Raw genomic sequence first — 25,548 nt, 5'->3', positions numbered from 1 at the left:
TCCCACTGAATGATCCTGGCACCCTGCCGAGAACTATTTTACGCAGGCGAGGGTTCGTTTCTGGGCCCCCCTCTCCTACGGTCTATACGTCCACCGTCAGGTCAGTACCGTGCTGTGTTGATTGCTGTAGCTTTGTGGTAGGTTCTGAAGTCAGGAAGCGTGAGGCCTCCAGCTTTGTCCTTCTGCAGACTGTTTTGGCTGTTTAGGGTCCCTGAGGTCGTATGAATTTCAGGATTGGTTTTTCTCTATCTGTAAAAAATGGCGTTGGGATTTCGACGGGGATCGTGCTGACTCTGTGGTTCGCCCTGGGTGTACTGGCACTTCCACAATGTTCAGTCTTCCAACCCATGAACACGGGACACGTTTCCACATACTTACATCTTCTTTCATCTCTTTCAGCAACGTTTTGTGGTTTTCAGTGTACGAGTCTTCTGTCTCCTTGGTTAAGTTTATTCCTTGTATTGTACTCTTTTTGATGCTACTAAAAGTGGAATTCCTAATTTCCTTTTCGGACAGTTCATCTCAGGTGTACAGGGCTACAACTGATGCTTCTATACTGACTTTGTATAACTTTTCTGCATGCACTTATTAGTTCTAGATTTTTCTGTGCGGATTCTTTAGGATTTTCTACATATAAAATCATACCATTTATGAACAGAGATCATTTTACTCTTTCCCAATTTGTATGGTTTTGGCGGGGCCCAGGGGCTAACTGCCCCAGGTGGGAGTCAGAAGAGGGGACGTGTAAAACATTAAGGACGCCAGAGGCCTCTGTGCGGCAAACTCCACATTTGTCGCTTTGTCTCTCTGTGCGGCACAGCAGATCCAGTGTGCACTAGTAACCTCAAATAACCCGCTAACCAAGCAAGGTGACTAGGAACTACTTCCAGACAAGCAGGTGGATGTCTGACTGGCTACTGATTCCTGAAGACGCCCCAACAAGGAACTGGGCCTGCCCATCTTTCTGGGAGATTCCTACACACGACAGGAATGCGTACCTTAGGATCCACGAGGGCCCCGGCCTTGATGAGGTACTTCACTGCATCTAAATGGTTGTTTTCTGCCGCCTCCATCAACGGGGTTCTCTGGTCTTCTGAGCAGGTGTCGATATTCGCGCCCGCCTAGTGAAACCAGGACAGTTCAGGTGCGTAGAGAGCTCCCATTGCAGCCCCACCTGGCATTCAGACACTCCAGACGCTTGCAAGCAGAGAGATCTGGTGAGCTATGCTAAAATCATTTCCAATGACTGTAACTGAGTCTGCAGGACCGAATGCAGACATGATCGTTCTACTACTGTCAAACCTTCAGTTCAAGAAGAGCATTTTCTTGACAGAAAATGTTTATAGCACATTAGCGACAACACCTTTAGAAGTAAGAAGTGATAACCTTCTGAAACAGGAAAAGGAGGGGGGCACCTGGGTGGCTCAGCTGGTTAAGCGTCTGCCCTCGGCTCAGAGCCCCGCACTGGTCTCCTTGCTCAGCGGGGAGTCTGCCTCTCCCTCTGCCCCTCCCCCTGCTCGTGTGTATACGCTCGCGCTCTCTCTCTCAAAAGTAAATAAAATCTTCAAAAAATAAAATAAAATAAAGCAGGCAAAGGAGAAATGTGGAGGGAGCTGCTCAGCAAAGCTGGGCCAGCAGGCGGGCAGTGATCTGGCCTACAGTGACCACAGGACACCCTGACTCAGTGACCTCCTTCTTTGGCTGTTTTAATGCTTCCCAAAATTAATAGAATAAAAGCTGATTTCCAATACTAAGTATTTTGAAGCAATTTCTAATCTTCAATAGAGTATGTACTTGGAAAACTAATAGTCTAGCAAATATACATAGATAAACTTCAGTCTGTTTGAAACTTAAGAAGCTCCAACTCTGAAATGTGTTGTGTGCTATAAGCAAATTGGATTCTCACAATTAAAACCTTTTCCCCATGCGGGTAAAATTGCCTGATTTCTTAAAATGATGTACCAAAAGCTAGTATTTAGTTTATAAAATAAATATTTATTAGGAAAAGGCTGAGAATAGTATTGTTTTTGCTGTTTGTAATTAAAAACAAAAGTAACAAATGAGTTAAGAAATTTTTAAATAGATCCAGAGTGGTGCACAGGGAAACCAGGGGACTGAGGTGCCTGAACAAGACTTCTGGCAAATTCCAGAGGGCAGGATGGGGCTGGGGGCCACAGGCAGAGCTGAAGACCAGGCACTAATGGAAGGTCAGGGGTCAGAGGACGAGACCCCTGAGACTTGGGGGGCAGGTCTGAGGACCTAGGACCTATCCCCAGTGTGCCCATCTGAAATCAAGGGCAACAAGTGACAGAGGCCCTCACAAGGACACACAGACAATCCAGAACTGACACCGCAAAAGCTGACCCAGAAGAAAGCGATCGTCACCAGGAAAAGATAGGAAAGACTGAGAGACAAAGCCCAAGAATCCCAAAGAACCTTGAGACAGAGGGAGAAGACAGAGGAGAGAGAGTCAAACCAGGAGATCCCCATGTGATGGATAGGATTCCCACCGAGAGAATGGTGAACCAGGGAAGTGGGTCTTAAGGGAAAAGTCCCAGTTCGTCCAGCAGGATGGACTTAGTAGAAACTCCAGGCCAGACACACCACAGCCCAAGTGCCAGACACCAGGCAAGCCCCAACCCCCACGTGTTCCCCACAACCTCCCTGCGTGACTGTGCAGGGTGTGCAAGATCCCGTGTGGGTGTGCAAGGTGTGTGTATGCACCGGGTGAGGCATGTGCTGCCCACGACAGGTCCTCGGGCTCAGAGGTCAGTGCAACAGGTGTGGCTCTGCCCCTCCCCTCGGGGCTCCATGACTATCAGAATATACACCTTTCTCTGTTACAAAACCCCTCACAGGCTCACGACGGACAGCAACCACAGACACAGCAGTAACACTCACACAAGGAGGAAAGGCTACGGGGCACCCTAGAGTTGGGGAGCAGATGGAGGTGACCTGTCAGTCGGGACATGCACCTGGACCCAGGGCAGCTGCCATGAACGACCAGTGGCAGGGATGTTCACACCATGGATGTCCCCGGGGCTGCCAAAGGCTGGGATGACTGCTGGAGGTGGACGTGCTGCATCTGTATCCACGACCAGCCCAGCCGCCCTGACCACACAGCCGCTGAGCTCGGGGGATGCTGCTCAGTGCTTGAGCAGTACATGCTTCCTTCCACTTAATGTTGTCCTTTAAATCCAAACAGTCACGTATGGCAGCACGCGGCACACTGCAGCGGGCAGGGCCCAAACAAAATAAGAGCTGTTTCTAGGGAGACCTCAGGACAAAAATTAAATGGGATGGAAAGATCTCAAAACTGCTCTTCACAGGTGCTCCTGGCATGAGGGAACGTTCCTCAAACCCCGAGAACACAGGAACACAGAAGAGTGCAGGCTAGCGACACCAGTCAGCAGCTTCAGAGCTTCTGGGGCTGGGGAGAGGGTGCAGAGCCAGAGCCTGCCCAGCGGATGGTGTGGGGAGGGAGACACACCACCAGAGCTGAACCTCCTAGAAACAACACCCTTGGATGCAGGGGAAACTAGAAAAAACTAGAGTCCCGGGGACTCTCAGGAAAGCAGCTCAGGTTCTAGGAGAAAAATACAATCACAGCCTCCAAGCTCAGGGAGTGAGCAGCCTAGGCCATCGACACCAGGCCAGCACAGAGGGTCATAGACAACAACACTAGGAAGGGCTGCTCTTCCACAGTGAGTCTCATTTTATTTCACAGCAGTTGAAGATACAGAGAAGCTACAGAACGGCAGAGAGTTCCTACGCTCTCGGCTTTCCCAGGATGTGCCTCGCACAAGGGCGGGAGGGGCAGGACCGGGACCAGAGCACAGACACACTCCCCCCCCCCCCCCCCCGTGCTCAAAGGCACAAGTACGGTTCTGCTCTTGGACCAAAAGGAAGACACACCAGAATTCCTACCGCGTGACTCAATGTGCATGAAGCGGAGAGGAAGACACAGCGAAGCCACATGGCAAACAGACTGGAGAGATACAGAGACCAGGGCTGTCCCGGTGAGAGCCTGCAGAGCCGTCCCCTCCAGGGGGGTGGGCAGGGCTTTGTCCTGACCTGGGTTGAGGTGGGTGCCCTTCGTGACTACTCATTAATAGGATGTTTACATCTTAAGGACTTTTCTGCATGCATCTCTCTCTCTCTCTCACACACACATACACTTTAACACTAAAAAAAAAAAAAAAAAAAGGCCAAAGAGAAAACAGGTCTTTTCAAAGGAATGACAAGCTACCTTCTCAAAAGAAGGCAAAGAAGCCAGAAGACAGTGGAATCGTTCCTTTAAAAAAGTGAGAGAAAACAACCAGCAACCCAGAATCCCAAATCCAGGGAAATGTCTCCCAAAAAGCCCCCACACTGGTCTCTGAAATGAGGAGGAGCCTGGGCAGCCCCCTCGCCCACCTCCACGCAGCACACTGACCACCAGAGTGACCATGCTCCACCTCCTGCCCCGACCCTGTCCTGCAACCGTCCCACACAGCACTGGGCCTCCAGTCCACCCTCTCAGAAGCACAAACCACATCCATGCCCTGTGCGACTCCTCGCAATGGGAACAAGACAGCGTCCCACTGGAGTGCTGACCCCCAGCCCTCAACCCACCTCGGAGCACCAGCACCGTGGTCACTGCCCCAATGGCCATGCCAGCTGCCCTTGACCTCTCTCCAAGGAGCTCTTCTCCGTCAGGTCAGCCACCCACCACCGTCACTGCCAAGAACCAGCCCCGTATGACCACTCTAAGCAGCCCTCCCGGCTGCCCCCGAGTCCTGCTAGGCTTCTCTTGAACTCGGAGGCGCCGAGGCCTGCATGGGGCTCTGCATCGAAATGGCTCAAGCTCACCAAGCCAGTGCAAGGCCTCTGTCACCCCCTTGGCATCCGCAGCTCCCCCATCTTGTCCGTCTAAAGACGGAGGACATGATGACTGCACACCAGATCACAGATTGACCTCTGGAGGTGAGAGAGAGTACATAGCCTCCACGTGAGTGAGGAGAAAGGAAAAGAGATGACTGAAGCAAATATCAGCCCAAAAGAAGGCAACGAGATTAAAAAAAGAACGTTTGAAAAAACTAAGAATCAAAACAATATAAAACATCAGAAATATATTTAAATGCTAGAAATTACAGTAAATATTATCTAGACTAAAGGTTCCTATTAAAATACCAAGATTACCAGACTGACCTTCTAAATGGTCTAGCAACATGCTACGTAACAAGGTACAACCCAACCAGAGGCTCTTTGGCATGAGAGGAAGCTACAAATACACACTAACAGGTGTGTCTACCGCAAGATACAGGCGCAAATGTCAACATGATCGTGTCCTGCTCTGCCCACAGCTGCCGCTTCCATCAGCACCCATCAGAACAACAAGAAAACACTCCAGGTGAGTGGAGACGCACTGGCAGAAGCTGTGGCGTCAAGACAGACACACAGGCGAGGCTGAGGGAGGGGAGCAGCCCCGGCAGCCCGGCCTTCGGCACCTCGGGCTCCCACAGAGGCACACGCAGGAGACAGCCCACACGTGCCCCTCTCTCGCCAGCAGTGCCTGCAGGGCACCCAACAGCAACAAGACAGGGACCCCCCACCAGCATTTTAGTACTTTAGATGTGAACAAACAGGAATCATTAGGCACTTGAGGAAAACCTATAAAAAAGAAAGACCAAACCGAACAGAGCAGCACAAAACTTCAAAATTACTGTAGTATCTTCAAAGAAACAAGGGAAGAACAGAGGTACAAAAAAGGAACTCTCAGGGAGCAAGAAAGGACTCTGGATCTCAGGATGGGACTGCACAGACTGCAATTCCCAGAGCAGCTGGAGGGTGAGGTCAAGAACAATGTAGCAAGTGGGAGGGGAAATGAAGAGCTGGTGCACGGCAGGAAGCGAAGGCCAGAGAACAAGTCCATCAGGCCTAACATGAGAACAGGAGCTCCAGAGGGCAGATGGGAAGGTGGCATCCAGAAACCCCAGAACAAGGGACAGGAATGTCTACATCGAAAGGACACACCAAATACTCCAAAGGAGTCAAAAGACCACTGCATCGCAGTGAGATTTGAGACCAGTGGACCAAAGGAAATTTCCTGAAGCATCCAGAGATAAAGGATTAGGCTGAAAATGTCGTCTCCAGCAGACAGGGGGCCCAACACAGGGCCAGGGTCAGGGAAGGGGTGTCCCAGAGAAAGAGGGCATGGGAGCAAGCAACAACAAGACTTCTCGGTGACACGGAGACAAGAGGCAGTCTGTTCAGAGGGTTAGGAATGAATCAGCAGGAGGCAACAGAGCACACGACAATTACCGCTCTCGTAGGCGCCGTGGCCAGCTCCGGAAGTACTGACGTGACCACCCAACACAGGGGCTCTGCCACTGACCTCAGCAACACAGGACGTGATCAAACGGGGAGGATGGCGGGGGGGGGCGGGGTACGCATGCCAGGGCCAAGCCTTTCCACACTCTAAAGTCAGTAATTGATATTAAAAACTGAATGGAGAACAGGAACAAAAACAACAAATCTAGAAAATAGCCAGAGAAGCAGCTGTTGGACTGACAGCAGGGCCAGGGTGTGCCAGGACTGGAGGGACAGAAACGCTGGTTTTCTGTTTGAGCCAGGAAGTGCTGTTTGACTTTTCGGCTCTCGGAACTATGAGCCTCGTGTATTTTACTCGACAAAGACAAGAGAGAGTGGGTGGAGGGCTCTGTGGAGAGCCACGCCGTCCGACCTGAATCAGCATGTGGCAGATGTCCACGTGGCCGGCCTCCGCAGCGGCGTGCAGTGGGGAGCGTTTGTTCTGATGCTCCATCTTGAAGTTGGGGTCGATTCCGTCAACTGTGAACAAACAGGTTTCACCGATTACTTTGGAAGCAGCCTCTGTTCCCACCACTTCAGGGTGGTGACAAAGGCTAGTAAAGGCACAGGTGGACGACCACCAAGAACCAGCATCACACAACACCTCCCATGTCTGGTAAGAGTGAACGAAGCCAGCCTCCAAACACGCTGCTAAGACTCAAAAGGAAGTATGCTAGTTTCACACAAAATTCAACATGTGGGTCTATTGCCAGGAACTACCTAACAATATAAAACGCTTCCCTCACTGCCCTTGTCTAACTCAGGGGCTCCCAGAATTTCCCTGGGGTTCCTTCTGTATTTTCAAGCACTCCTGCTCTCTGCCTTCCCCAGGCTGGGGGGCACCTGCTAAGGGCAGGGACAACAGGCCCACTGGGCAGCCTCACACACATACACGTGGCTTGGTGCACACGATCCCAGCAGGCCTGCCGTGGACAATCCACTGACAGACCAGCCACAGAGCAGCCAGGAATGCCTATGGGGAAAATGACTAAAATTGCCATTTTGGTCAACATTAAATAACTTACATTTTTAGAACAAATCACTGAGTGTCTCCTTTGATTGTCAAGTAAAGGGATTTTTAATCACTCTTTTGAACCCTGAGAAACAGAGCCTCGAGCTGCAAGCTCAGAATCAAACTACTGCCCCTTCCTTGGTGGAGCAGATCTGGGAAGGGTCTGAAAGCACCAGCAGGTGCGTCAGTGTAGTATGTCTTGCTCTGCCCACAGCCGGCTTCCACCAGCACAGGCCTCGTACACGCCTTCCTGCCACCAATGCACAGTTGGCCCCACTCACTCAGCTTCCTTTTCCTGAATCTACATCTTCTCTTAATCATACACCACATTCCTCTTTAAAAATGAGAAATTCACAGAAAACATGTCTATCGCCACAAATAACGGAATACGAACACCATGCACAAGATGACCACCACTGAGCGCAGATCAGGGAAATAAGAGACAGATTAAGAAAACAAACCGAGACCCACCTCCTCAAAAAGGTAACAAACTACTGCCTGCTCCTGCGGCATCAGGGTCAGGCAACCCCAGCAGGAGTGACAGGCTGCTTACCCAGCATGAGCAGCACCTTCTGCAGCTCCCCTTGCCTGGCGGAGAAGTACAGCTGCTTCGGATGGAAGCGCAGCTTCTTGGGTCTGCGGGGGAAGCACGGACAGCGGTGACCACCAGGTGGCCTCACCCAAGCTCCCAGCCCACCCGCCACCACACACACAGATGTACAGAGGCTCGCTGCAGGATGCGAAGACCTGGGGATGTCTACCTACTGATGCCTCAGGGTCAAGGGCACCAAAGTCACCAGGCTCACGCATCACACAGGAAAAAAACAATAAAAACGAGCAACTGTCTTCTTCATCCACAACTGGAGAATGGCTCCTGAGGCTTCTGTGTACTGTGACGACTGCGTACTGTGACAACAGAGCGAACCATCTCGCTGTAGCGTGGGGTCGAGGAAGGCCCACCTGGCCCAGCCCACCCCCTTCAGCATGCGGCCTGGGCCTGGCGAGCGGGGCAGGGGGATGCAACAGTCACCATAACATCAGGGCCACAGATGAGGCTGGAGACTGACGGAGTGAAAGCTATGGGGGACTCGGCAATGTGTCCTAACACCTGAGCTTCCCCTAATCAAGAGTACCGTGACATACGCCCCTTCCAGCAGAGAGGCGCACTGCCCTGAGGGAGGACACGTGGCCTGGCCTGAGACCCTGGTGAACTAGGCTGGTGGGCTTCCCCGGGAGAGGACGCCTGCCTGGCTCACAGGTCACAGACTCGGGGCCCTCTTGCAGGGCTGCACTATCTGGGAGTTGGCAGGTAAGCCTGAACGGCCACTTGATCCAACGCTTCACTTCACAGATGAGGAAATCAGCCAAGTGGCATTTGCTCTTATGTCCTGAGGTCAACACCAGGGGGTCAACAATATCCAGGGGAAATGTCTTTAAAAGCCTCACCAGGACTATCCTCACTTATGATTTCAAAGAAGTCACCTTTTGCTCTTAATATAATGGACAGCTTGCCACAATTTCCTGAAACAGTGTAAAAATACGTGAATATGTAAATGAACACCATTAATCAAAAAGCTGAAGAAGGCTACAGTGACCTCCTTGGTAATGCCCCACGACCCCGTGGGGGAGCCCGGTGACCCTCAGGAGGTGCCACACGGGGTACAGACCCTGGGCAAGTGCGACCATGGCAGTCCTGGAAGCGCCGGGGGATTTACAGACACATGGGCGGGCGCCAACACCCCAGTGGCTGACACGGAGGGAAGAGAAATCTGCAGGAAGGAACGTCCAGATGGGCAGATGTCAGTAGGTCAGGCCCTGAGCCACATCTGAAATTACAGACTGGTTCTTACTTTTCTGAGTCCAGAGCGATCAGAGCGCTTTCCAAGGTCTCCTTTCCTGGTCCCTGGGAAAGGCCGGGGGCCGGCTTCACCAGCCCGGCAGGCCCCGTGGGGTCAAAGCCCTCAGCTGCTTGGGGGGCTGTGCTCTGAGGCTTGCCATCCTCCAGTGGCGGTGGTCCAGCAGTGCTTGAGGGGTAGGAAACAAATGACATGCTCAATTGCAGACACGTGAAAAACTCCACTTCTCGTGGAAACCAATGAAAACACACATGATTCACTCAGACCCCTGCAGCTGTCCTGCTCTTCTGAGCGTGAAAACAGCTTCAGACTCGCTCTCTGTTCAGTCCTTGGATCAGTCTAGTTCAGGGCAAATTCCCAGAAAAAAAGTGACATTCAAAGCAAAAGGACAACTTTTCCACGGTTTTCAGGACCACGTTCAAGCTTGTTCTTGTGAGTGAGCTTCCAAGTTGGAGCCATCAAACCCACTGCTCAGCCCAGAGGGAGGAAACCCTCCCAGAAGTTTGATTCAAAGTATGTCACATTCATTTACAGGTTAGCAGGGTTAGCACAGAACAACAAGAAGGAATCGGCCTCCTCCCAATACTCAGTCTGATATGCCTACAGTCCAAGGCTCTTTTAAACAGCCTTCGACGAAGTATTACTTTTCTCTGTATCAGTGAGGTATTTATTACGTTATATATTCCCAATATGAACCCTTCCCTTAATAAAATTCTTTTTTTGTTTAGCTAGCGCCTTCAAAATATAATGCAGTAATTGTACCAGCTAAAGCTAACGTTTCGTATTCTACCTGCATGCCACAGATGTACAAATGTGTAGGGGGCACGGATGTGCATGGACGTGCAGAGACACTCCACCGGGGCACAGGACACGCACACACACACGCCGGGGTCAGCACTTCAAGACACACAGGCCTTTGGGGGAGCTGACCAAGGCTGCACTGGGTGCATACCTGCCTGTGGTTGTGTCAGCCCTGCCCTCCACCAAGGAGCTCTTGTCCTGCCCGGGGGCCGGCGTCACGGTGGAGGTCGTGTCCGCTTTTGCGATGGTCACCTCTTTGGCCTTGGAGATCTCCTCCCCACAGTGGGGACAGTAGCTGGCATTATTGACTCGAGAGGCACAGTCTTTGTGAAAGCGGTGAGAGATGCTGCTCTCAGGCTGGCACTCCATAAAATTACCCTGGAAACAGGAGGATGAGAAATCATTGCTTAAAATTAGGGCTAACATGCATGAAAGTAAACAAAGTGCTACTGAACCTGCCTGTGAGTGTGCTCTGGGGGCCAGGGGCCCAGAGGCCAGTTGGGGATCCCAGTCCCTGGCTAGGTAAGCAGGAGACCCATGTCCTACGTCTGTGGTGTGTCCACACGTACCCCTGCTTTGTTTTTTTGGTTTTGTGGTTTTTTTTTTTTTTTAAGATTTATTTATTTATTTGAGAGAGAGAGAGCGAAAGAGACAGTAAGAGCGGGAGGGGCAGAAGGAGAGGGAGAGAATCTCAAGCAGAATCCGCACCGAGTACAGAGCCTGATCGGGGTTCAATCCCACAAACCCTGAGACCGTGACCTGAGCTAAAGCCAAGAGTCAGATGCTTAACCGACTGAGCCACCCAGATGACCCCCACCCTGCCCCACCGCTACTTAAAAGAAAGAGAGCAAAGTGGGGAGAAGCCACTTGACTGACCCCCACACCCCAGGAGGCCAAGGCCTCACTCTCCGGCTGTTCTAAGCCAAGAAGAGACTGCACAGAAGACCAGGTCTCACGAAGGACCCCCAGAGGACAATCTAGGAAAGAGAACCTCAGAAGAGAGAGAAGGAACAGTGCTCCAGAGATTACCCAGCATCACTGAGGGGCACTTTAGGCAAACCCATGATGGCCTCAAAAAAGGACCCTTGCTGGCACCACGGAGGTAAACCCCCAGCAGGATGAGAAGCAGTTAAGAGTAGCATGTGCTTGCTGGGAGTTAAGGGTCAACAGACACAGAGAAGCAGTCTCCCTCTTTTCCAGCAGAAGCAACAAGGATGTGGAAGACAAGGAGGGGTACACAGGTGTGAAATCCCAAGAGCAGCCACTGAAGAGAAGCTGCTGGCCCAGGTGGTCGCTCCGCTGTGGGCCACGTGAACCGCAGGGCTCCCTGCGTTCTTACGGGCACCCCAGGCACAGGCATATGTGAAATGAAGTAACTGATGGAAAAGACCCTAAAACTAAGAGATGAAGGCAAAGCAGAAGGCAAGGCAGACAGGCCCCTGCCCAGGAGCAAGGCCGCTGTGTGTTCAGACACAGGGAGCAGGAGGAGGGGGGCTGAGGGCGCCCACCTCCCATCTCCCATCTGTCCCCGGGAGGCTGCAGGCTCGCACGTAGCAAAAAGAGAGCGTGTTGTGAGAGGGGGCCTCCAGGTGGGCCCCCAGACTCGGGAGCTGCTGGGAGGTGTCTGCCACAACTGTCAGCCAGCAGGAGGAAGGGAGCAAACGCTGGCATTAGCCTGTTCAGCCGGGGACCCACACGGCGAGCCGGGCACTTACCGCTGTGCAGAAGTAGCCGCAGCCAGGACAGCACTGGTGCTTCACCATCCGGCCCCGGTGGTCTTCACACAGCACCAAGAGTGGCGCTTTGCTGGACGGGCGCATTAGCTCATGCTTGACCACGCTGTTGGTGCACCTGCCCAGCTGCAATCACACAAGACCAGGGTCAGCCACAGAGCCGTTGGGTAGGAGCCCAGCAGATGCGAGTCTGAGGCAGACTCTAAGGGTCGGGACGCTGAGGGGAAGGCAGGGCTCTGTCTTCTGCAAGTCTGCCAGAACAGAACAGTTAGCCTGACAGGTGGCCACACGCACAGTGTCACAGGAGCAAGTGGTTAACTTGGCAAATGGAGGAAAACATCCTGGGCAAGCTGGGGTGCAGGCCAGGTACTGAGGACAAATGGACATACACCAGGCAGGGCAGAATGGACGTCATGGGCCAGCAGTGGACCCTCACTGTGAATCCATGGAGCCCCACAAGTGGTCAGGGCGGCCAGAGCAAAACATCAGACAAAGGGCTACCGGTTAGCTGCACAGACAATGGGTTGAGTGTGGCCCAGGTGTACCCCCACAGCAGCCTGCCTCAGGCCTCTGAGGATGACCCCACGCCCTGCCCCGCAACTGCTCAGCCGACCGTGCCTGCCATCCCCACCAAGTGATGCAGAGTCAGCGGACAGCAAGCCCCAGACCGACATCTGGTCCAGTGGGAGAAGCAAAGACAAAGCACAAAGACTAAAGTTACCAGGCAGAAATCAGAAGCCGTCTGACGAGCACAAGCCAGGGCAGGAGAGTGTGTAAGAAACTGTCACCAGTGCCCCTAAAGAAACAGACCTCGTGGCCATTCTCACAGTGGAACAGGAGGCAATAAAGGAAGACATGCTCAAGGAACAAAAACGAGCACTCAGGAATTAGAATTAAGGTGGAAAAAGGGAAATTTCTACAGAAGTGCTAGAAAGAAAGATGCGGAATTTTCTAAAAGTGAAGCAAACAGGCAAAAATTTAGAAAACAAAGAAGAAAACTGGAGGCTCCCATCTAGGGGACCTAAAATAAAGGTAAAACAGAGAGAAGCAAGGGTACACGAACTGGAAGGATGCACCCGTCCCTGTTTGTGTGGGAGGCAGCAGCAGCCTGGGACGCCAGCGCGCTCCCGGGCGGGAAGCAGGAGGCCAGGGAGGAAGCCAGCCCAGCCGTGCAGCAAGCACCGTGCAACAACGAAACAAAGAGCAATCTCAAAATACAAAGGAAACCGTGTCCAACATAGAGTTCTTGACTCAGAGAAAGCGTTTCCAGAATACAAAGTCTCAGGTATCTATCTCCCCAGCAACCTTCTGTGAGAAGCTACTGAGGGTATGCACCACCAAGATGAGAGAGTTATGACCCAGACAGACTTGAGGTGCTGAAAATGCCTACAGAAATGTGCAATTCCATTGATCTAGGACTGAATTTGTAATAGGTACATGAGAAATGAGGAAATTATTAACTCAGGAAAATAGAAGTCGTTTAGGAGAAGAAATGTACTCCACGCATGCCACTGGCTCAGCTGTGAGCATTTCCACAGTGTGTTATGAAAATCGCAAATACAGTTTTCACCAAAAATACAGACAGAATGTATACTGCAGGTGGGGTAACGAGAAAGCAGGGGAATTAGAAGGGGAGCACCTCCACCACAGTCAGAAACCAACAGGCCGTATCTTGTACGTAGACAGTCAAGAAATGACAGCAGGAAGTGGGTTATGTAAAACTATGGAAAAAAGTTTTAAATATAAAGAAAAATTCAAAGAGGTCAAAGTGGCTGTCCCAGGGGAAGGAGACTGGGAGAACCAGAGTGAAGAGCTGGCACGGGCAAACAGGAGGAATTCTGAGACTGACACACAGTCAAGCCGACATCTAACAACATCGTGAACATTTACAGTTGTCACAAGCAGGACAGGAGATGCTGTTAAACATCTAACCAAAAAAAGACGATCCCGCACAGAGAATCATTTGGTCCAAAGCAGCAGAGGTGCTGTGGCTGAGGGGTTCTGCTCCGGAGTCTGAGCACACGGCCAAGAACCAGAGCAAGCCACAGGAGGAGACTGGGAGGTGCCCCGATGCCGCACAAGCACACCAGGAATGTTAGAAAAGTCAAATAAAAATGGTAGAAATAAAAAATGTGGAAACAGATAAATGCATACGACTGGCTCATGAGTATATTCCACAATGAAGAAGAAATTACTGAATTGAAAAAGGTCAATGTAATTAACCCAAACCTAAAACAGAAACAGGAAAAAGAGCAGAGCACCCACCAGCTGAGACAGTATCACATAAGCTGACATACGTGTGACCAGAGTGCCAGACAGGGGAGGACAGCCAGGCCGAGGAGTAAGGGCTGCCAGGCAAGAAGGCTCGAGGACAAGCAGGCGCCAGATCAAAGTCCACGAGGCTCAGAAAGACTGGAAGGGATAAGTATTGAAAGAGAAAGACAAATGAAAGACCAAAACCATGGCGCCCAGGCCCAGAGACAAGAGAAAACCTTGGAGCAGCCGGAGAAAAACTCGGTATCACATCAGAGGAACGAAGACAGGAAGGGTGGCCAGCAACCCCCTCAGAAACCATGGACCATGACACAGCAGCAGCCTTTGCAGACGCGTAAGAGTGCTACGCCCACAAAAATACCCCCCAGACGAAGGCAGAACAAAGACATTCCCAGGCCCACACAAGGGAGAGAACTCGCTGTCGGCACAGACCTGAGCTGTGGGACAGCCATGACAGCCTGGTCCGGGCTCCAACCCAACAGAGGGGGAGCGGTCCCGGGGTAGGGTCTAAATGAAAGTCAACCAAAGACTACTTCTATGTTTAAGCAAAAACGACAGCAATACCCTGTGGGCTTTTAGCACATATGAAATTAAAACACATGACAAAAGATGGGAGGGAGGATCTGGGACCACATTACCGTAAGATTCTTATACCAAGTCAACGAATGTGGCATCAAGGGCAGGTACACCGTGACAAAGTAAAGATGAGTGCTATAAACCCCAGGGCAGTGCCTGCAGACATCAGAAGAAGATTTACATAATAAAGCCAACAGTGGAATAAATTGGAATCATAAAAAAATTCAATCCAAAAGTCAAAAAATAGAGAAAAATGAGTAACGGATGACATAAACCCTAACACCATAAAGATGTTAGATCGTAGCCCAAGTACAGCAACAACGCACGAGGTGGGGATGATCCGAACAAGAGTCAAGAACAGAGATGTTAGATTATACATAAGAGTAAAGCCTAACTACACGCCGTCTAAAGAAATCCACTTTAAAGACAAAGACAGGTGAAAAGTAAAAGGTGGAAACGTGTCCTGCAGACATTAATCAAAGGAAAGTGAGGTGCGCACGTGAGTACCAGGCACACGAGTGTCAGCAGAGGTGTCTTCCCGGGGTTGCAGAGGGACAGCGCGTCATGATGCGTGAGCACAGAGCACAGTCTCCACACACAAGAGGCCAAACCAATGGGTCTGGAAGGAGAAAGCCATATGGCTGAAGGATCCAACACGCCTCCTTCAGCAACTGATGGACAGAGTCAGAGAAGCATCAGAAGACCTGAACGGCAGTTCCTGACAGCAGTGGTGGTCACGTGATTATACGCATTTGCCTACACTCAGAACCACACGAAAAAAGGTGACTTTTACTGTGTGAAGTGTGCCTTGATAAAGCTGCCTGACAACACAAAAAGACAAAGGAGGGGGCGCCTGGGTGGCACAGCGGTTAAGCGTCTGCCTTCGGCTCAGGGCGTGATTCCGGCGTTATGGGATCGAGCCCCACATCAGGCTCCTCTGCTGTGAGCCTGCTTCTTCCTCTCCCACTCCCTCTGCTTGTGTTCCCTCTCTCGCTGGCTGTCTCTATCTCTGTCAAATAAATAAATAAAATCTTTAAAAAGAAAAAAAAAAAGACAAAGGAGCTTGTTTTGGGAAGGGCTGCTTGCTAGCAGCTAAACATGAGATAGGGAGACCACAAAACAATTTTGGGGAAAACAGCAGTGGCCTAAGAATTTCCTGGAATCCCACATAAAATAGCAACTAGACAGCAAAGCCACAACCCAAAGACAACATTTACAACAAAATCAAGCTACCATGGCTGCAAGACTCAAGTGTCTAGAGGAAAACCCCATTTAGCCACGAGACGCATGCAACGCTGGTGTTGCAACAGGAGGAGAAGGAAGACCAAGATAGTGTCTCGTGGACCCCAGGACAGGGATACTGAAATACGAGATCCTCACTGGGAAACCCCGCAGGGAGGACCGGGGGAGGGCAGCCCAAGAGCTGGGGCCAATGTGGCAGAGCTTCCAGGAAATCTCAAATACTTGGGCTAACGTCCTCCTAAAGTCCTGCAGAGGGAGTGAGAAGAGTCTGGTCCATCTCTGCATTAAGCTGCAGATGTATGAGGAGAACAGAGGAACAGCTGAATAGCACCATGACTGTGGGACCCATAAACCCCAGATGACGCGGCCACGTGGCCCGGGTTGTTCCACAGAAAAATTGAAAGGAAAAGAAGAGGAGGGGGAGTGTGTGTAAATTAAAAGACAAAAGGACAACAGTGTCTACGGGTTTACATATGGAATGGTGAGGCTATTCTGAAAACACAGGGAGGTGAGCACTACAGATGGCAGAATGGGGGCCACTCAGGTCCCGGTCAGATTCTGAACCTTGGTGGTAGGTTACCAGAGGGTTCACGCTGGACAGACTCATGAGGCAAACATTTGTCCTGTATTGTTTTCTGGATCTATGTTTCATTTTATAACACTTTGAATACAGAAAAGACCATGAGTCCCTAAGATGCTAAAGGAAAGGAGAGAGGGATGGGAGGGAAGAAACACAGTCAAGCCTCTGAGACTGTCAGGACACCAACTCCTTACTCTGGAAAGGAAAAGGGCGGGGAGGTTGGGGGAGACCAAGTAGCTATTTACTCTGTCTATCCAGTGTGAAGTGTGTTTCTGGGGTGCCAAACAGCCCTAGCAGATGAGGGGAGCTCTTCTGTGTCCAAGGGTCCACCCAGAAACTACAGAAGGGATGGCAGGCCTGCAAGACCACCATTTCTGCCACACTTCTGGGGTCCTGCCTCGTCCTGTTGCTGCATGGAAAATGAGCTTGCTTACTTCGTGGTCCACACTTTCCGTAGCCATGCACTGGTTGTTGGCCAGAGTGGTGATTTCTCGGCTTTTCGGGGTTTCCATCCGGCAACTACAGAGGGGCACTTCCTGAAGGCCGTCCGTCTCCACCACGTCAGGACCATTGGCCAGCCCTAAAGTCACACAAACACACGTGAGTGTCAGCAACAGCACAGCGCATGCCCAGGCAGGCTTCCACTACCTGCAGTGGCACGAGGTCCCCACTTCAAGATGACAGTCCAGAAAGTGACCAATGACATGGTCTTTCTGGAAACCTCATGTGCAATGAAGAAAACACTCAATTACTGTGCTGGTACAAGCAGCCCTGCGTAGCAGGAGGGTCCGCCCGCCTGTCGAGCGCCCACTGCCGGCGGGACCGGGAAGGGAACCTCTCCCACTAACATACCATCAGAATTACTGGGTAATTCACGTTCTCAAACGCCAGGACGTAAGTTCAGAAAGAGACTATACCTTCATTAGCTACCCCTAAATCTTCTGGTTTTCACACAAAAAAAGCATTCAATACATGTTAAGACCTTGCTCTCCTCACTTGGTTTTAGAATTGCAGCCACAGAAACAAACATTTGATTCCATTTGGGTTTACTTATCCAGGATGTTTGCTAGACTGAGGAGGGACAAGTTGAGGGACGCCAGACCAACGGTGACAGTAGTAATAAGGGTGGTACATCTTATCTCCTTCTCATCCCCAATTTATGGTGAAGACACCAGGAGAGAAGGAGGACCTCAGCCCAATCTGAGCACAGCCAGAGCCAGGCCGGCCTCGAGGGGTGGAGGTGCAGGCTGGCTGCCAGTACGACCCCTCAATCCAACCTGGTAACAGGGTCTGGCTGCTTTCAAAGGAAGACACATTTCATGTTCTCCTCTTGTGAGATAGCCAAAGTAGAAACAAGGTGATCGACATCCCCAACGCTCGCCATTAGTTTTTTTAGTTAAGAATAATGGACTCTTGGGGCGCCTGGGTGGTTCAGTCGGTTGAGCGTCCGACTCTTCATCTCAGCTCAGGTTATGATCTCAGGGTCATGAGTTCAAGCCTAGTGTGGAGCCTACTTAAAACAATAAGGAAAAGGAAAAGGAAAACAAAACAAAGGAAAAAAAAGGGAGAGAGAATAATGGACTCTTGCTGCCACACCTCTGTAAGTGGGCCCACAGGGGGATGGAGGACATGGCCTCACTGCCCACTACTACCCTTACGTGTGACCTGAGGCTGGCCCTCACCAGGAGACTCAGGATGCAGGGTCCTCCATGACCGGCAGCAGGAGCCCACAGGCTCCTTTTGCCCTGTGAAACTTCCGAGCCTCTAGGTCACCTACACCCCAAGAGAGGGACACCCTTCCTTCACGGTGGGAGGGAACAGGGAAACGTTGAGCTAGAACTAACATTAGCGTCACCGCAAGTTTAAAACTGGGAGAGCCCTGCCGATGACTCTGCTTAGCAACTACATTTTACAATGAGGAAGACACAGGCTGCACAAGCAGCTGGCCAGCATGGCTGAGAAGGCCGAAGGCAGGAGCGAGGCCTTGGGCTTTAGTTTCCCACATAGGGACAATGCAGCAGTGGCTCAGGCGCCTCCTGAACATGGGGGCTCTGAACATGGGGCGTGCCCCTGTCTCCAGCAGTGGGAGCCACCAGGGACGCCAAGGGAATGGCTCAAAAGAACCCCACCAAATGCCCACCGCCCCTGAGCTCTGGCTCCCCCCAAAATCTCCACACCGTCCACTCCTGGCCTTCCGTCCCATCATCTGCTGGGACCACAATGTCACTCCACTTCAACTCGGCAGACCTAGCAGCAAAGACGCCAGGAAGGAGGACATGCGAGCGGCATGTCTGATTATGCACAAACTTGCTGCAGGCTCAAGCCCGGACCCTCTGGACCCATGACCCAGAACCATCAGCTGCCCTCTGCACCCAGAGCATACCCCTAGGCCTCCAGTGAGCCTGAGGTACTCTGTCCTTCCTGTCCAGCTCGAGCTCCACAACTGCCCCCCGCCCCCGAGTCCAAAACTCAGACACTAAGAAAAAGGCATAGATGCAAATGCAACTTGTGTCTTCAATGTGCTGATACTCTAAATCAGAAGTATGACTAGACAGACCAATCACTGACTGATCAATCAGCGGTTACCAATCAAAGAAAAATGAAGTTTAAGAAGTCAACTTACAAAACGTCATAGAGTCTCAGGAAGCCTTCACTTTCTCCTACTTCTCCAACTTGGCTGCCACCAGTTTGGCGCTTACTTTTACCAGAAAGACCATATAAGCACAAAAACACACAAACTGGGGCAAGCCCAAGGTCACTGCGCTCGTGAGCAACAGGTATTTCCACTGTGCTCCCCACGGTCTCCTCACCTCTAACCACCGGGGCACAGCAGGGGGCAATGTGATTAGATGAAATACTATATGCAGCTTATATCCAAATCTGTAAGTTCCTGAGACAACCCTAAAAGCAGGTTTAGAAAAATGATCCTTCATGTGGAAAGAAAGTATGAGGGGACTATGCCAACAACTTCAGGACATTGGCCAGGCGTTCTACTCTATTTGGTGCAAGAAGAAGAAAAATGGTTTCTCTGATGGAAAGTCTACAATGTGTCTTAGGCTAAAGGTGTGACTTCCCACATTAAAGAGGTGATCAAAATTTCTCTAGTGTTCAAAACCCTAAAAAGCCAGTTATATGTCCTCTGAACACTGACAGGTTAAACTCCTATAGCAGCGCATAGCGCACAACTGCAAGGTCCATGTGGAATGTAAACAACTTAGGGATTTTATATTTTCCCCATATTACATTTTAAACAGCTTCTCCAAAATAGTCAGTGATTAGTTACTTTTCATTGACGAAAGGTTTTTAAACAGTTCAAGGAGAGCAAACAGTGATAGAAAGCCCCACACAACTCGGGCCAGCTGATTATCCCCACACCCAGCACTCCAGGCACAGGACCTGGGGAGCTATGGGTACACCTGTACCTTCAAGGCCCAAACCAGCACTAGGTGCACCCTTTGTTCCAGTACAGAACACACATGAACACCAACCACAGTCACAGTCAGAGACAATGACGAAGCCATGCTATTCAAATTCATACCACCAGTTTATTTCCCGAAACACAGTCAGGACAGGAGGACCCCTTTCCAGCAGGAACTCTATGACTGACAGGGGGAATGTTGTAAGCCATGACCACCAACAACCTGATCTTGTGCGAGATGTTTCACTCCCATGCTGCGGGGAGAGTGGGCAAACGTGCCCCAGGGCATCCACTTGGGTCACTTTGTAGGGATGCAGTTAATCGAACATTTCATGACTACCCACCAGGGGGCATCACGTTAAGACGAGGCCACCCCCAGCAAACAAAGAGCAAGATGGTGCCCGGCCTGGTCACCGCACAGATGTTCACCTTCTGCTTGTGAGGGCAGTGTCCCCTTGACACGGAGATCCAGGGAGTCCAGAGAGACTTCCATGTACCCTGTGCTGTCTCCAGGTGCCGTCTGCTCTGCACTTCCTGAAGATGACGTGTATGCTTCAGAACCTGCATTCAAAGGGGACCCGTGAAACACTGCACCCGGGCCACGCCTCTCCAGCAGAGACCATGGCGAATGCTAATTAACCCATTCAAAACAACCAGCTCGAACACCATCCCTGTTCAGGATACTGCAGCCTCACTCATTTTCTTTCCTGTGCCTCATTTTGCTAATTCCCCCATTTCCACAGACTATTCATGGGATGAGGGGAGCTGTATCACAAAAAAGAAGGAACTGGAAACACCTTTCTCTGTAACTATACCAGTCAGAGAAAAGCCGATCAAATAACCAAGAAAACATAAAAACACAGTATATAAGTGTTCTGTAACTACTACTTTAAAAATAAAACAGAAAATTCTGATTTGAAGGTTTGGAAGACCGGCTGATGTAAAGCAGCTGAGAAGCCGCCCCATAGGTGCAGTGTTGCTGGGAAATCGGCCTGACCCTGCAGACGTCTGAGTTCAGGATTCACAGGGAAAGGATGCAGGACTGCAGGGACACATCCACCCGTCAGACCCGCTGCTTTATGAAGGGCATCACACACGAGAGGGCAATGCAATCTGAATACAACTGAGGGGCCTGGAAATGGGCCCTGCCCAGACTCAGGCCTCCTATGCCCTTGAGGCCTGTCCATAATTCCTGGAGAACCCACATGGGCACTTGCCATTGTGAGCAGACTTCACCGAGGAAGCCTGTGAACACTACACACTCACTCAGGATAATATCTAACGCCAGCAAAGGGCAGGTGCCCGTTTTTCACAACCAAGCTTCCAAATACTAGTCATGGATATTATGTCAGTGATCGCAAATAAGGGAGCCATAATACAGAGCAGCGTGGCACCTGAGGCCTGTGAACGCATGTCACCTTCTGCACCTGAGCTCATGGACAGACAGGAAGAAGCCAACCACCACGAGAGCTCAGCTCATCATCGCGCACGTGAAGAACATGAGTAGTCTGGGCAATTTTAACGCTCTACAGAAAGAGATAAATTTAAGCCCCTACGTGAATAAACATTCAAGCACACATCTTCACACTATATCCAAGTCTTGAGTCTACCAATGCTTTTGTTAGCCAGCATAAAAGCCACTGGCCAGTCATCTGCGGTGAAGGGAAACGGAAACAAGAGTGAGAGAGACGGAGCTCACGGAAGGCGCCACACACAGCTCTCCTCTTGGCTTCATCCACTAAGCCAACCTACGTGTGCATCAGGGGCTGGAGAAGAACAGCTCATGTTGAATTGTGGAAATGAGGACGAGCCCCTTGGCTCTGTGTTGCTGGTGTAAAGATAAACAAATCAAACGGTCCACACATCCACGGTCACCAAAGTTCCGAAGGGTGACACAGAGAAAGAAGTTCAAGTAAGCAATGGGGCAGGAACAACTGGGCATCCACACGCAACAGAGGCGTGGCTCTGCCACACACCACACACAAGCGCTAACTGAAATGGGCCAGAGATGCACGCGTAAGGCCTAACACTGTAAAACTTCAAGGAGAAAATACAGGACAAAATCTTTGTGCCCTGACTTATAAGATTTCTGGGATCATAAAAAGCGTACATTTTAAAAAGAAAATAATTCATAAATTGACTTCAACAAATTTTTTTAAACTTTTACTAGGCGCATATATGTGCAAAATGTGTATATAACAAAAGACTTTTATCCGAAATATTGCAAGAACTCTTCCAAGTCAATGAGAAGGTATACAAACTGATTTTTAAATGAGCAAAACAGAGAAACCTTTACAAAAGACACACAAGGGCACGGTGGGCAGCCTCCCTACTCAACTAGGAAAACACAAAGTGAAGGCACAGCAAGGCCGGCGGTGCCCCAGCAGCACTGGGGCCAGAGACCAAGCCTGACAAGTGTCGCAAGGACAGAGAGGAGCAGAGCTCTCGTGCTGCTAAAGAGGGGAACTCAGGTTTCTTGCTGAAAACCGCCTGGCAATTTCCTAAAAAATCAGACATACAGCATACAACTCGGCCATTCCATTCCTAAATATTTACCCAAGGTAAATGAAAGCCTCTGATCAATAAACACTGTATACAAATGTTCGCAGGAGTTTTATTTGTAAGAAACAAAAACGGGAAAGAGCCCACACATCCATCTGGTGAAGAATAAACCACGGAGAGCCGTACCACGGAATACTCCCCGGCCAACTGTCCACTGGTACTACGATGAGGGTGACTCAAGCAGGTATGCACAAAGACGACAGACAGCGGAAGGGTACCTACCCAATCATTCGCTCAAATGAAGTCCTATACAGTGCTAACCAACCTGCAGACAGAGAGTAGAGGAGAGGAGCCTAGGGACGGGGAGGGCTGGCTGGGGAGAGGGAAAGGTCACCAGGTGCCAGCAGGGGCATTCGTGACAGTAACTGTGGCGGAGGTCTCGTGGTCATACACGTGTGAAAACTCACCACCTTGCACCTGAATTATGTGCACTATATCACATGTCAAATTTACAACGAAGCTGTCAGAAGTGAACCCTGGCCCACTAGGTCTGCTCACCTTCTGGATTTCAGGGCCATTTCTTTCCCCGCATCCCCTTTAACAAAATTACTTCCAGAACAGGGGAATCTGACCAAAGGGCCGAAAGCCACTGTATGGGCCTGGGCATGGCCCACGCCTGACACCAAGGGTAGCCACGGTAACCATACAACGTTCAGAAGCCGCAGATCCCTGGTCACACACGGAAGATGATGAATAATCCCCATTAGCTCAACACTCAACAATGAAACCAGCATTGAGGGAGGCCTGCCAAAGGGAAGCCACCTGAGGATCACCTGAGTGTCTTTAACAAAGTTCATACATTTTTTCTCCCTTAAAACACTGGAGCCCCTTTTTCAAACGAAATCCTACAAAGAACCCCAACCCCACCCCAGGACGGCCTCCCGTGGGCCCATTTCCCACCCAGACGGTCCTCGAATGTGGACACCACATTTACCCAGCACACCGCTTTGCTTCTTTTTATTTCTCCGCCTCCGTTTCCTAGCCGGCTTGATCCAAGGGCTGTCAGGCTTTCCTTTCCTCTTGAGAAACTTCTTCTTGATACTGGATTCAGAACTCTGAGAGCCAAAGGGGCAGGAATAGAAAAAGCAAAGCATGGAAGCTCCTGAAAGCAAAAGGTACTAGAAGTTTTGTTTTCTTGCAAAATAAAATACCTGCTATATCTTGTTTCTTCAACTAGAAGATTAATTTCACTTTCAGACATTTTTCTGGTCCCATTCTTAAAAATACTCATGTTTTCCCCTAAATCGCACTAAGTTGTTATTTTACAGGAAAAAAAGAAAAAAAAAAAGAAAAGCCAAGAACATTTAAATGGAATTTATAAATCTCACTCGAGTTGGGCACAAAAAAGAATGAGAAAGTTCTACTCAAGAACTAAATAAATAAATAAGCTCAGTGAGAGAATCCACTTTTAATCATATGCATCCATTCATTCTGCTCATGAGAAAAGGAGGAATCAATGCCTCAATCTGCTTCAGAATCTACGTCCACATTAATTATCTACATGGAGAACAAGGAAAGAAGTTATAATTAATTTACAATATTTTAAGATTTTATGACCATCTATTTCTAAAATCTAAGATGTAGAAAGGGCATCTAACAGCCACGAATTACAGACAGACATACAGCAAGAACTGTCACCACATCTCATTGGTCTAGAACGAGGCTCTCATAGCCCCTGGTCCCTAGGGATACACAGAGAAGCCGATCGAATAATCACATCCAAGCTTCCGAATACTAGTCACTGAAATCATGTCAGTGATCACAAATAAGTGATACAGTGATAGGGATACAGAGAAGCTTACAAGAACGTGATCACAAGACAGGAGACACACCAGGTGTGGTGCTGGGTTCCCAGTTCTGACTGCGGTGGCCAGCCAGCACACACAGGGCTCCTCTGCTGCCCCACGAGAAGCCCTATCCACCCTGCACTCCATTTCCTTGCCTCACCCCTGGCCCCCCTACTGCAGAATTTCAGACCCAACTTCCAAAAGCACTGCCCCCAAGCTCACGGTCGCTTATCACCAAACCCAATTGTCCCTTCCAAGTCCTCATCTCATCTAGCCACACAACATGCCGACGCCAGGGACCAGTGTCTCCCTCTTGGGAACATTTCTTAGCTCACGTGACCCTCCCCAGTCTCACATCGACTCCTCCTTCTCTGCTTAATGCTCACCTGTTGGGTGCTTTCTGGGCACCATCCTGAAGCTTGTGCTCTTTCCCATCTCCAAGCCCCTGCTTCCCCATTCCCACAGACCCAGTGCCCCTGCCCTCTGACCCCTTACCTCCGTGTGACATCCAGCCTACCAAAGGTCCTGCTGGCTCTACATCAGACACCTCAAATCCTTCCTTCTCTCTCAAATTGGTCATAGGGCAGAATCATGGCCACTGTTGTTGCTGCCAACTCCTACCCATTCTACCTCCCCTCACACCAGAGCCCCGACCTCCCTCTCCTAGCCCTGCCTGCCCAAGGAGCACCTGAGCTGAGCCCATCTCCTTTGGCTCTCTGCTCAGATGTCTTTTCTCATGCTCCTTCCCAAGGTCTGGGACGAGATCCGCCATCACAGCCCTGGATTCCAAGCACACACTCGCAATGACAGCTGAGTGAAGGGCTGGACAGACTACAGAGCCTCCTGCTTTACTCTGCCACCAAACACGAAATCAGAGTGCGGGGCTGGGGTTACCAGATCAGACTCATCTCCATCCTCGTCCTCCTCCCCGGTGCCGGCTGACTCCTGCTCCTCTTCAGACTCGCCGTCCGTCTGGCCAGCCACACAATAAGCCAAAAAGAAAACACAACTAATGAGACCCTTCAGTGGAGGTGACTTGATAAAAACACATATTACTAGATACACTGGCAGTTAGCACTGGAGATGCACATGCACAGGTGGGGTGGGGGGAAGACAACACAGATGCTGTGTCCATGAAGTGACGGATGCCAGCTCCGAGACCTGCCTCTTCCCCAATCCCAGGTGGGCTGCTCCTCTGCTGCATTTCTGTACTGATCTGGAAGGCAGCCCCCTCGGCACGTAAGAGACTGTATGCTGAAGATTAGTGCACTTGATGCATTTTATGCGTAGGAGAATTCAATTAAAAAGTAACAAAACACACAGTAAAAAGATTTCCAGAGGCCAAAAAATGAATAC

At 50.5% G+C, this 25,548-nt stretch overlaps 1 protein-coding gene across 10 annotated transcripts in view; it reads right to left on the bottom strand.

The window, feature by feature from the left end:
* Positions 1–25,548, bottom strand: part of EHMT1 (euchromatic histone lysine methyltransferase 1) — a 140,771-nt gene that overhangs the window by 28,647 nt on the left and 86,576 nt on the right. For all 10 annotated transcript variants that reach the window (XM_048223006.2, XM_048223007.2, XM_048223009.2 and 7 more), the window contains 10 exons: positions 25,087–25,164; positions 23,340–23,460; positions 20,273–20,404; positions 16,860–17,005; positions 11,736–11,879; positions 10,172–10,398; positions 9,214–9,387; positions 7,917–7,999; positions 6,725–6,831; positions 999–1,121 (listed from right to left, as the gene is read on the bottom strand). In XM_048223006.2, the coding sequence (XP_048078963.1) occupies positions 999–1,121; positions 6,725–6,831; positions 7,917–7,999; positions 9,214–9,387; positions 10,172–10,398; positions 11,736–11,879; positions 16,860–17,005; positions 20,273–20,404; positions 23,340–23,460; positions 25,087–25,164 (1,335 nt within the window). The remainder of the gene's footprint in view (positions 1–998; positions 1,122–6,724; positions 6,832–7,916; positions 8,000–9,213; positions 9,388–10,171; positions 10,399–11,735; positions 11,880–16,859; positions 17,006–20,272; positions 20,405–23,339; positions 23,461–25,086; positions 25,165–25,548) is intronic.

This window comes from Ursus arctos, unplaced genomic scaffold, assembly GCF_023065955.2.
Source record: "Ursus arctos isolate Adak ecotype North America unplaced genomic scaffold, UrsArc2.0 scaffold_18, whole genome shotgun sequence".
NCBI classification, from domain to species: Eukaryota; Metazoa; Chordata; class Mammalia; order Carnivora; family Ursidae; genus Ursus; species Ursus arctos.
The sequence above is the reverse complement of the archived record's forward strand: the minus strand, read 5'-3'. Positions and strand labels throughout refer to the sequence as shown.